This window comes from Zalophus californianus, chromosome 7 (assembly GCF_009762305.2).
Source record: "Zalophus californianus isolate mZalCal1 chromosome 7, mZalCal1.pri.v2, whole genome shotgun sequence".
NCBI lineage: Eukaryota > Metazoa > Chordata > Mammalia > Carnivora > Otariidae > Zalophus > Zalophus californianus.
In genome coordinates this window covers 104,290,392-104,303,849 of record NC_045601.1, presented here as the reverse complement: position 1 = coordinate 104,303,849, position 13,458 = coordinate 104,290,392, and the positions used below count along the sequence as shown (strand labels likewise).

The window sequence follows — 13,458 nt, the reverse complement described above, 5'->3', positions numbered from 1 at the left end:
TTTGATACACTTGTCCACTAAAGTAATGTAAAAGTCGTTATTTTGACACTAAAAAAGCATCATTTTACTAAAATTAAAATTTAGGCTGGCATGGTTTTGATATACATCTGTCTTTCTCACATTTAAAGAAAAAAATCCTAGTCCAAGCTTCAATCACTTTTATGGTATAGTCTACATTTTACAATATGATTTATTTGAGAAAATACATTAAAATCATACACACACACACACATACTTTCAGACCATTTTTAAACAAGACTTTTAAAAAAGTGCTTTTAATCTAAATTCTATTGCTCTGTTCCTATAGAGTTCTGTAGAGTGACATGTTGGCTGGTTGTGTTAATGTTAGTCCCTGGAATAAGATTATCATCTTCTCCTTCAATCAAAGAATCCCACTGATCAAAATCTTTCTGCAGTCCTGTAAAATAGAAATGGTAATGAGCATAGTAAACTTTTTGAGAGCATGAAACAGCTCAGTGCCTCTAGGTGGCAGCACAGCCTCGCTAGTGACAGATGATCACGGAGGCCAGGTCCCCTCCCTGGGAGCTGCCCACGGCTGCGGCTTCTGAGTAAGAGATGGGACTAGACACCGAGCTGCCAGGCCCCCTCAGCATGGGAGTCCGCCAAGTCTGCACAGAAAAACTATTCCCTTTAACAGGCAGACTCGCTGTCTGGGATACAAAGCATGCAAAGCACCAGAATTAAATTTCTCATGCTTTTGTTTTCAAACTGATTTACTGCTGTTACCTTGTAAACCAACTGGAGACAGTTAAAACAGGACTAATGCTGGATTAGGACAGTTTTGTCCTAAGAATCACCTGGTTTATGTCATGAAATACTCTTAGTTTCTTACCTAAATGCTTTTGTAAAAATGCTAATGAAGCTCTGTTGCTAAGATCAAGTGCTACATTTGAATCTATATCTCCTTTTAAGGTGAATATGTATCCAACTATTTTGCCAGTTGCAAAAGTGAAATCAGCAAAATTCTGATGGACTGAACCCCTGAAAGAGAAATGAGACAATCACATAGTTTGGCAAAATTATTTTTATAGTTAGGGTGCAGGAAGTATCCTAGCTGGCTATTTACTGAAAACTAAGGGAATAAAACTTGTAGATTCGATCTCTTTAGATATATTTGCGGGTCACAGGCTGTGTGCATAGGGATCTTAGAGTATATATTCATCTTCCCTTCTAGATAAAGATTCCAGTCTTTCTTGGCATCTTGGCTTTAGAAGAAATGATTTCAGCTCTTTTTTTTTTTTTGAGCCAATACAATGTATTACATGTTGCAGGGACTGTGTACTCAGAGGCAGAAGCCTAGTATATTTGCTTACCAACACCACCTAACTTCTTTTCTATTGGATGCCAATCAAAACACACTGCACATAAGCCTGGGATTAAGTAGATTTAAGGAAAAAAAACCGTTTTCCTTGTATTATTTAAGCTTATAGCTTATAGGTATTATTTATGAGGCTCTTTAAACCCACCGATAGCCTAACATCAAGTACAATGGCCTTTTTTTAGGGCTCATTTTCTACTGCCTCTGAGACATTTGACACTTTCTTGCAGGTTTTCTGCCCCCCTTTGTTTCCTTGACCTTCTCTTCCCTTGTTTGTACCTTCCCTTCTTCCCCTAACCACTCTGTTCTCCACTGGCTCTTCACATACATATAGACATTCCTCAAGATTCTGTTCTCAGACCAATTTTTACCCACTGGGTGGTCTTATCTACTCCAAAGATTTCATGTATAATACACAAATTCTCTACTTTCCCAGTGTGTGGCCAGACATCTCTACCCAGATTTCCCTGGCTCAAGCTAAGAGATTCCAAGGTTAGAACACATCTTTCCAGCCCCACCTGGTACACCTCTTCCTCTTCATTTTGCTGCTGCTTATAAGCTGACCACCACCCTCTGTTATCTATACCCGAACCAGAGCCACCTGCCTCCCGTTCCTCCTTCCCTGCTTCCGATCACAACCTGCGTGTCAGAAGCACAAAGCAGGGAGAAACAGGGTCAGGAGCAGAAGCCCGGATGCTACCGACAGGGGAGGAATGGCCTCAGGAGGAGATGGTGGGGGAGAAACGGAGGGAGCAGTCTAAAGGATGAGAGGAGCAGCAAACAGCAGGGTTGTAGTATCCCGGGAAGGAGAAATAAGGAAGTCTACAAGGTCAAGGTCAAATGGATGCAGAGAGCAAGGTCCAGGCTGCAATAGGCTGCTGGGCTTTTTATGTTCTCGGTAGGGCCAGTTTCAGTACACTGGTGGGGGTTTTGGAAGCTAGCCCACAAGAATCAAAGTGTAAATGGACACAAAATCTAATGATGTATTGTATGGTGACTAACTTAACATAATAAAATTAAATTAAAAATAAATTAATTTAAAAAAAAGTGTAAATGGAAGTAAGGATGGACTATTCTTTCCAGGTTCCTAGCAGTGAAAAGAAGGAAAAGATGTAGAGTAAGAGCCTAGTAAGGAAGTGGGGTTGAGGCAGGCTAGGCATTCTGCATTATTTCTATTTTAAAATTAAATAGATGAGGGGGGTGTGGCAAGATGGCAGAGGAGTAGGAGACCTATATTTTGTCTGGTCTCAGGAATTCAGCTGAATAGGGATCAAACCATTCTGAACACCTACAAACTCAACAGGAGATCGAAGAGGAGAGTAGCAACAACTCTCTGAACAGAGAAGCGACCACTTTCGGGAAGGTAGGACGTGCGGAGAAGTGAATCCGAGGCGATATTCGGGAGGATAGACGGCGGGGGAGGGGGCCTCCGTGGCCGCTTCTGGCAAGTGCTGGAGCCGCAGAGCACAAAATCGGACCTTTTAGAAGTCGGCTCCGCTGAGGGACGTCGTTCCAGTGGCTAAGCGGGGGGGTGGAACCCCCACGGGACAGTGTGGTCTCAGGACCCTCGGGGTCACAGAAAGACCGGGGGTGCCTGAGTGCAGCAGAGCTCCCAGGTATCGGAGCGGGGAAGCCAGCTGCAGAGACGGAGCCAAGGCGCGGGCTCTCAGCTCGGGGTGGCCATAAACTGTGATCCGCGGCCCAGTCGGGCCACTGCGCCTCCAGCAGGGACCCAACAAGCGGCAGAGCCAGGAAGACTCCCCTTCCTCCCCCAGGAGGAGCGGCGCGGGAGCGCACCGCAGGGATCTACTGGGTTTGGAGACTCCACACTGGTCCGGTGCCAGACATAGAAACACTGGGTCACAGGCCGGGTGAGCACGGAGTGCGGCCGGAGACCGGGGAGACGGGAGTGACTGCTTTTCTCTGGGGGCGCACTGAGGAGCAGGGCCCCGAGTTCTCAGCTCCCCCGGGCGGAGATTGGGAGGCCACCATTTTCACCCTGGTCCTCCAAGGCTGTACGGAGAGCTTGCAGGGAACAAAAGCTCCTGAGAGCAAACCGGAGCAGCTTGCTTTGCCCGGACCGACAAGGGCGGGGCAATTCAGCCTTCGGCAAAGACATTTGGGAACCATGGCAACAGGCCCCTCCCCCAGAAGATCAGCACGAACAGCCAGCAAGCCAAGACCAAGTTTACCGATCAAGGAGAACGGGAGAACTCCAGCGCTAGGGGAATACTGCACATAGAATTCATGGCTTTTTACCATAACTCATTAGTTTTTCAAAGTTAATTTTTTTAACTTTTTTTTTTGAATTTTTCTTTTTCCCTTTTTCAAACAACATCTTATCAATCCCTTTTTTTAAAAAAACATTTTTTATTTTTCATTTTTAGAGTCATATTTTTATCCCTTCATAGTAGTTACCCTTATTTTTGGCATATATATATAAGCTGTTCTCTCTTTAAAATTTTGAGATACAATTTCTTCTAACAGATCAAAATATACCCTAAATCACGAGTGTATGGCTTTGTTCTATTCTCCTGCCTGATCACATTCTCTCGCTTTTTTTTTCTTTTTTTCTTTTTTTCTTTTTTTTAAATCTTCTTCTTTCTTTTAAAAAACAACTTCCTATCTTATCAAGTCCTTTTATAAAATCTTTTATAATTTTCATCTTTACAGTCATCTGCCATCCCTTCATTGTAACAACCCTTATTTTGTACATATATAAGTCTTCCTTTAAAATTTTAGCAGGCACTTTCTTCTAACAGACCAAAATATGCCCAAAAGCTAGTGTGTGGCACTGATCTATGCACTAGCCTGATCATATTTGATAATATTCTGTTTTTTTTTGTTTTGTTCTGTTTTTGTTTGTTTTTATCTTTTTCTTTTTCCTTTTTTTTTCTCTCTTCTTTCTTTCCCTTTCTTGTCCCCTGCTTTCAGGTCTTTTCTGATTCGTATAGAGTATATTTGCTGGAGACATTGTTAACCTGTTAGCATTCTGTTCTCTCATTCATCTGTTCTCCTCTGGACAAAATGACAAGATGAAAAAAATCACCTCAGCAAAAAGAACAAGAGGTAGTACCGTCTGCCAGGGACCTACTCAATACGAACATTAGTACGATGTCGGACCTAGAGTTCAGAATCGTGACTTTAAAGATACTAGCTGGGCTTGAAAAAAGTGTGGAAGTTATTAGAGAAACCTTTCTGGAGAAATAAAAGAACTAAAATCTAACCAAGTCGAAATCAAAAAGGCTATTAATGAGGTGCAATCAAAAATGGGGGCACTAACTGCTAGGATAAATGAGGCAGAAGAAAGAATCAGCGATATAGAAGACCAAATGATGGAAAATAAAGAGGCTGAGAAAAAGAGATAAACAACTACAGGATCACGAGGGCAGAATTCGAGAGATAAGCGATACGATAAGACAAAACAACATTAGAATAATTGGGATCCCAGAAGAAGAAGAAAGAGAGAGAGGGGCAGAAGGTATATTGGAGCAAATTATAGCAGAGAACTTCCCTAATGTGGGGAAGGAAACAGGCATCAAAATCCAGGAGGCACAGAGAACCCCTCTCAAAATCAATAAAAATAGGTCAACACCCCGACATCTAATAGTAAAACTTACGAGTCTCAGAGAAAATCCTGAAAGCAGCTCGGGAGAAGAGATATGTAAACTACAATGGTAGAAACATTAGATTGGCAACAGACCTATCCACAGAGACCTGGCAGGCCAGAAAGGACAGGCATGATATCTTCAGAGCACTAAACGAGAAAAATATGCAGCCAAGAATACTATATCCAGCTAGGCTATCATTGAAAATAGAAGGAGAGATAAAAAGCTTCCAGGACAAACAAAAGCTAAAGGAATTTGCAAACACAAAACCATCCCTACAAGAAATATTGAAAGAGGTCCTCTAAGCAAAAAGAGAGCCTAAAAGCAGCATAGATCAGAAAGGAACACAGACAATATACAGTAACAGTCACCTTACAGGCAATACAATGGCACTAAATTCATATCTTTCAATAGTTACCCTGAATGGAAATGGGCTCAATGCCCCAATCAAAAGACACAGGCTATCAGATTGGATTAAAAAACAAGACCCATCCATATGCTGTGTGCAAGAGACTCGTTTTAGAGCCAAAGACACCCCCAGCTTGAAAGTGAGGGGGTGGAAAACCATTTACCATGCTAATGGACACCAAAAGAAAGCTGGGGTGGCAATCCTTATATCAGACAAACTAGATTTTAAAACAAAGACTGTAATAAGAGATGAGGAAGGACACTATATCCTACTTAAAGGGTCTATCCAACAAGAAGATCTAACAATTGTAAATATCTATGCCCCTAACGTGGGAGCAGCCAATTATATAAGGCAATTAATAACAAAAGCAAAGAAACACATCGACAACAATACAATAATAGTGGGGGACTTTAACACCCCCCTGACTGAAATGGACAGATCATCTAAGCAAAAGATCAACAAGGAAATAAAGACTTTAAATGACACACTGGACCAAATGGACTTCACAGACATATTCAGAACATTCCATCCCAAAGCAACGGAATACACATTCTTCTCTAGTGCCCATGGAACATTCTCCAGAATTGATCACATCCTAGGTCACAAATCAGGTCTCAACCGGTACCAAAAGATTGGGATTATTCCCTGCATATTTTCAGACCACAATGCTTTGAAACTAGAACTCAATCACAAGAGGAAAGTCAGAAAGAACTCAAATACATGGAGGCTAAAGAGCATCCTACTAAAGAATAAATGGGTCAACCAGGAAATTAAAGAAGAATTAAAAAAATTCATGGAAACCAATGAAAATGAAAACACAACTGTTCAAAATCTTTGGGATACAGCAAAGGCAGTCCTGAGAGGAAAGTATATAGCAATACAAGCCTTTCTCAAGAAACAAGAAAGGTCTCAAATACACAACCTAACCCTACACCTAAAGGAGCTAGAGAAAGAACAGCAAATAAAGCCTAAACCCAGCAGGAGAAGAGAAATAATAAAGATCAGAGCAGAAATCAATGAAATAGAAACCAAAAGAACAGTAGAACAGATCAAAGAAACTAGGAGCTGGTTCTTTGAAAGAATTAACAAGATTGATAAACCCCTGGCCAGACTTATCAAAAAGAAAAGAGAAATGCCCCAAATCCACAAAATCATGAATGAAAGAGGAGAGATCACAACCAACACCAAAGAAATACCAACAATTATAAGAACATATTATGAGCAACTCTATGCCAGCAAATTAGATAACCTGGAAGAAATGGGTGCATTCCTAGAGATGTATCAACTACCAAAATTGAACCAGGAAGAAATAGAAAACCCGAACAGACCTATAACCACTAAGGAAATTGAAGCAGTCTTCAAAAATCTCCCAAAAAACAAAAGCCCAGGGCCAGATGGCTTCCCAGAGGAATTCTATCAGACATTTAAAGAAGAATTAATACCTATTCTCCTGAAACTGTTCCAAAAAATAGAAATGGAAGGAAAACTTCCAAACTCATTTTATGAGGCCAGCATTACCTTGATCCCAAAACCAGACAAAGACCCCATCAAAAAGGAGAATTACCGACCAATATCCTTGATGAACATGGATGCAAAAATTCTCACCAAAATACTAGCCAATAGGATCCAACAGTACATGAAAAGGATTATTCACCATGACCAAGTGGGATTTATCCCTGGGCTGCAAGGCTGGTTCAACATCCGCAAATCAATCAATGTGATACAATACATTAACAAACGAAAGAACAAGAATCATATGATCCTCTCAATAGATGCAGAAAAAGCATTCGACAAAGTAAAGCATCCTTTCTTGATCAAAACTCTTCAGAGTATTGGGATAGAGGGTACATACCTCAATATCATAAAAGCCATCTATGAAAAACCTACAGCGAATATCATTCTCAATGGGGAAAAGCTGAGAACCTTTCCCCTAAGGAACACGGCAGGGATGTCCACTCTCACCACTGCTGTTCAACATAGTATTAGAAGTCCCAGCCACAGCAATCAGACAACAAAAAGAAATCAAAGGCATCCAAATCGGCAAAGAGGAAGTCAAACTCTCACTCTTTGCAGATGATATGATACTGTACGTGGAAAACCCAAATGACTCCACCCCAAAACTGCTAGAACTCATACAGGAATTCAGTAAAGTAGCAGGCTATAAAATCAATGCACAGAAATCAGTGGCATTCCTATACACCAACAACAAGACAGAAGAGAGACAAATCAAGGAGTCGATCCCATTTACAATTGCACCCAAAACCATAAGATACCTAGGAATAAATTTATCAAAAGAGGCAAAGGATCTGTACTCAGAAAACTATAAAATACTCATGAAAGTAATTGAAGAAGACACAAAAAAATGGAAAAACGTTCCATGCTCATGGATTGGAAGAACAAACATTGTGAAGATGTCAGTGCTACCTAGAGCAATCTACACATTCAATGCAATCCCCATCAAAATACCATCAACTTTTTCAAAGAAATGGAACAAATAATCCTAAAATTTGTATGGAACCAGAAGAGACCCCGAATAGCCAGAGGAATATTGAAAAAGAAAAGCAAAGCTGGCGGCATCACAATTCCGGACTTCCAGCTCTATTACAAAGCTGTCATCATCAAGACAGTATGGTACTGGCACAAAAACAGACACATAGATCAATGGAACAGAATCGAGAGCCCAGAAATGGACCCTCAACTCTATGGTCAACTCATCTTTGACAAAGCAGGAAAGAATGTCCAATGGCAAAAAGACAGTCTCTTCCACAAATGGTGTTGGGAAAATTGGACAGCCACATGCAGAAGAATGAAACTGGACCATTTCCTTACACCACACACAAAAATAGCCTCCAAATGGTTGAAAGACCTAAACGTGAGACAGGAGTCCATCAAAATCCTAAAGGAGAACACAGGCAGCAACCTCTTCGACCTCAGCCACAGCAACTTCTTCCTAGAAACATCGCCAAGGGCAAGGGAAGCCAGGGCAAAAATGAACTATTGGGATTTCATCAAGATAAAAAGCTTTTGCACAGCAAAAGAAAAGGTCCACAAAACCAAAAGACAACCGACAGAATGGGAGAAAATATTTGCAAATGACATATCAGATAAAGGGCTAGTATCCAAAATCTATAAAGAACTTACCAAACTCAACACCCAAAGAACAAATAATCCAATCAAGAAATGGGCAGAAGACATGAACAGACATTTTTCCAAAGAAGACATCCAAATGGCCAACAGACACATGAAAAAGTGCTCAACATCGCTCAGCATCAGGGAAATCCAAATGAAAACCTCAATGAGATACCACCTCACACCCGTCAGAATGGCTAGAATTAACAAGTCAGGAAACGACAGATGTTGGCGGGGCTGTGGAGAAAGGGGAACCCTCCTACACTGTTGGTGGGACTGCAAGCTGGTGCAACCACTCTGGAAAACAGTATGGAGGTTCCTCAAACAGTTGAAAATAGAGCTACCATACGATCCAGCAATTGCACTACTGGGTATTTACCCCAAAGATACAAATGTAGGGACCCGAAGGGGTACGTACACCCCAATGTTTATAGCAGCAATGTCCACAACAGCCAAACTGTGGAAAGAGCCAAGATGTCCATCGACAGATGAATGGATAAAGAAGATGTGGTATATATACACGATGGAATATTATGCAGCCATCAAAAGGAATGAGATCTTGCCATTTGCAACGACGTGGATGGAACTGGAGGGTGTTATGCTGAGTGAAATAAGTCAATCAGAGAAAGACATGTATCATATGACCTCACTGATATGAGGAATTCTTAATCTCAGGAAACAAACTGAGGGTTGCTGGAGTGGTGGGGGGTGGGAGGGATTGGGTGGCTGGGTGACAGACATTGGGGAGGGTATGTGGCTATGGTGAGCACTGTGAATTTTACAAGACTGATGAATCACGGATCTGTACTTCTGAAACAAATAATGCAATATATGTTAAGAAAAAAAAAAGAAGAAGAAGATAGCAGGAGGGGAAGAATGAAGGGGAGTAAGTTGGAGAGGGAGATGAACCATTAGAGATGATGGACTCTGAAAAACAAACTGAGGTTTCTAGAGGGGAGGGGGTGGGGGGATGGGTTAGCCTGGTGATGGGTATTAAAGAGGGCACATTCTGCGTGGAGCACTGGGTGTTATGCACAAACAATGAATCATGGAACACTACATCAAAAAGTAATGATGTAATGTATGGTGATTAACATAACAATAAAAATTATTTTAAAAAATAAAGTTAAATTAAATAGACTTGTGCATCCAAATATTGAAGTCCTTAACTAACTTGAAGCTAAATTGAGGTCCTTAACTAAACTACCTAGACCTCCTCACTTTTTTTCTAAAGTCTCTTGATCCTTCAAGACAAATTCTACTCCCATGTCTTCCAAGCAGCCTCTCCTGAACACCTCAGGTGGAGAACACACCATTCTCTGACCCCATAGGGTTTATTGCCTATACGGTTTATGTTTCCTTCCCCCCCCATCTTTTTTTCTTCTTCGAAATAACCAGATTTCAGAAGAGGGATGAGCCCTACCTTGGAACATCACACTGTGAGTTCAAAACTCTATTGGGGTTTCTTTTTCACACCCATGATATCAGCATATCACTGATGTTCCAGGGCATCCGATTATAGCTTTGGGGGAATTTATAAATTCATATTCTTTCTAAACAGGTACACACTGCAGATCTCAGTTCTCTGCCCTTTTTCCCAAAGAGTTCCCAGTCTAGGCTGATGATGGAATACTTCTCCCTACCCCAGCCCCCAAATGCATAAGCCTGCTCTTGTGTTTAAATAAAAATAGCATGTATCCTAATGCAAATTTTAATGATCAGTATATGAAGAACTTACATTAACTCTACTCAAGACAGTATGGTACCGGCACAAAAACAGACACATAGATCAATGGAACAGAATAAAGAGCCCAGATATGGACCCTCAACTCTATGGTCAACTAATCTTCTACAAAGCAGGAAAGAATATCCAATGGAAAAAAAGACAGTCCCTTCAAGAAATGGTGCTGGGAAAATTGGACAGCTATATACAGAAGAATGGAATTCAACTGTTCTCTCACACCATACACAAAGATAAACTCTAAATGGATGAAAGACTTCAATGTGAGACAGGAATCCATCAAAATCCTAGAGGAGAACAGGCAGTAACCTCTTCGACATCAGCCACAGCAACTTCTTTCAAGACACATCTCCAAAGGCAAGGGAAACAAAAGCAAAAGTGAACTTTTGGGACTTCATCAAGATAAAAAGCTTCTGCATAGCAAAGGAACAGTCAACAAAACAAAGGGGCAACCCACGGAATGGGAGAAGATATTTGCAAATGACACTACAGATAAAGAGCTGGTATCCAAGATCTATAAAGAACTTCTCAAACTCAACACCCAAAAAACAAATAATCAAGTCAAAAAATAAGCAGAAGACATGATCAAACACTTCTCCAAAGAAGACATATGAATGGTTAACAGACACATGAAAAAATGTTCAACATCATTAGCCATCAGGGAAATTCAAATTAAAACCACATTGAGATACCGCCTTACACCAGTTAGAATGGCAAAAATTGACAAGACAGGAAACAACAAATGTTGGAGAGGTCGTGGAGAAAGGGGAACCCTCTTACACTGTTGATGGGAATGCAAGCTGGTGCAACCACTTTGGAAAACAGTATGGAGGTTCCTCAGAAAGTTAAAAATAGAGCTACCCTATGACCCAGCAATTGTACTACTGGGTATTTACCCCAAAGACACAGATGTAATGAAAAGAAGGGCCATATGCACCCCAATGTTCGTAGCAGCAATGTCCGCAATAGCCAAACTGTGGAAGGAACCGAGATGCCCTTCAACAGATGAATGGATAAAGAAGATGTGGTCCATATATACAATGGAATATTACTCAGCCGTCAGAAAGGATGAATACCTACCATTTGCATCAACATGGATGGAACTGGAGGGGATTATGCTAAGTGAAATAAGTCAAGCAGAGAAAGACAATTATCATATGGTTTCACTTATTTGTGGAACATAAGGAACAGCATGGAGGACACTAGGAGAAGGAAGGGACAAATGAAGGGGGGGAATCGGAGAGGGAGATGAACCATGAGAGACTATGGACTCTGAGAAACAAACTGAGGGTTTCAAAGGGTAGGGGGGTGGGAGATGGGGTAGCCCAGTGGTGGATATTAAGGAGGGCATGTATTGTATGGAGCACTGGGTGTTATATGCAAACAATGAATCATGGAACACTACATCAAAAACTAACATAACATAAAAAAAAAACTACTCAAAACATCTGCATTTTAAAAAAGAGCAAGCATAAATGCACTTAGACCCTGAAATTATCTAATATTCTCCCTCACTGAAAGTCTAAACAATGAATTTAACAACTCTATCATGCCTACCAAATGGTGTCTTTTGGTGTTTATCCAAGTTTCAAGTTTCTGTTTCAGATGATGAAATAAATCACTTACTAATATTTACCTGATTGTAATCATTTTTCTTTCTTTGCCAGGTGAGTAGCATTTTTCCATTTTTTCGATATTAGCAGGATACTGGAACCGTTCTGAGTTGATAAAAAAGAGGGGCTGAGGAATTCTGGAATATATCTCATCATCCAGTGGAAGCATCCAAGCATCCAGGGCAATCCCGCACCTGCAGGAGTTTGGGGACAATGACAAAAGAAGGTTGGTTACACGCTGACTGACATGTGGAATTTCTAATGATGTTAGGTTTAATGGGCATACACCATCCTGGTTTATTATGGGTTATCTCACTGGTATTATACCTCAGTGTGGGAAGGGAATATGATTAGCTTTATAAGGTAGCGGACTTGGAATTATATAATCATTTTCTTTAGGAGACATTTAGGAATTGTGACCTTTAGAACGATAGAGTATCCTTAAAATGTTTTATTCATTTTTGCTACATTGCTTTCAAAATAAATTCTTAAATAACAATTTCTCCAAAATTGTGGGGTGTCTGCAGACATACAATATATGCCCTATTGCCCCTATGTTTCCAGACCTTCTGGACACTCTGCTGTCAATTTATTATGCCTTTTTCACAGTTAACTGTTGGACCAGTTGCTTTATATTTCGAGGTACTTCACCTGGAAAAGTGTCTGGAGGTTGAAGAAAAACATACGGGGTATATCATTTGAAAATGTAACTTGCTTTTTACAAGTAAGTTTATCCTATGTTTCTGGACCTTTTGGATACTCCACTTTATGTGAGAAATGGGCAAGAAAAGAGAATTCCCTTATGGAAACTGATTTTAAAAATTTGTGAGATGAAGTTTCACAAAGGGTCCTACCCATTTTCTAGATGGTTGGCTCTTCATGATCTCATCAAGTCTGTGATGCCGTGGTTCAAGAAAGAAAATATTTTCAAGTTATAAGACTGGCGTCTGGTCCTGACTCTCACCAACTGTAATTTAAGACCTCTATCCATCTTTTTAAAAAAGATTTTATGTATTTATTCATTTATTTATTTGAGAGAGAGAGAGAAAGAGAGAGAGCCAGTGGAGGGAGGAGCAGAGGGGGAGGGAGAGGAGGAGGGAAAGAATCTCAAACGGACTCTGCACTGAGTGCAGAGCCCAACCTGGGACTTGTTCTTAGGACTCTGAGATCATGACCTGAGCTGAAACCAAGAGTCAGATGCTTAACTGACTGAACCACCCAGATGCCCCAAGACCTCTATCGATCTTAAAGATGGAACAAAAAATAATTTAAAAATGCCTTGCATATTGGGGAAATCTAAAAGTACTATAAGATACATTACTGATATCACAACCATTATGTCATAGATAAAATGTATATATAAGGATAAATTTCCAAGTGAAAATATTAAGCCCTTAAGCAGATAAATAAGAATGATGAGGGAAAATATATAGGAATGGGGAAAGCTTTTAATAGCAAGTAAAGTAGATGGTTTCTGTCTGGGAAAATTCATATAAGGTACTTTATGGAGGCAAAAGAACAGACTTATAAACCCTGAAGGATCCTTTCCTCATTAAGAATTTGATAAATATTCTATCTCACATGGGTTATCGCTTTCCCTCTTCCAGTAACTTACTGTT

The 13,458-nt window shown here is 40.5% G+C and overlaps 1 protein-coding gene across 4 annotated transcripts in view; it reads right to left on the bottom strand.

The window, feature by feature from the left end:
• Positions 1-40: 40 nt before the first annotated feature.
• Positions 41-13,458, bottom strand: part of PLA2G7 (phospholipase A2 group VII) — a 48,106-nt gene continuing 34,688 nt past the window's right edge. For all 4 annotated transcript variants that reach the window (XM_027601936.1, XM_027601934.1, XM_027601937.1 and 1 more), the window contains 3 exons: positions 11,863-12,033; positions 854-1,002; positions 41-418 (listed from right to left, as the gene is read on the bottom strand). In XM_027601936.1, the coding sequence (XP_027457737.1) occupies positions 288-418; positions 854-1,002; positions 11,863-12,033 (451 nt within the window). In that variant the 3' untranslated portion in view covers positions 41-287. The remainder of the gene's footprint in view (positions 419-853; positions 1,003-11,862; positions 12,034-13,458) is intronic.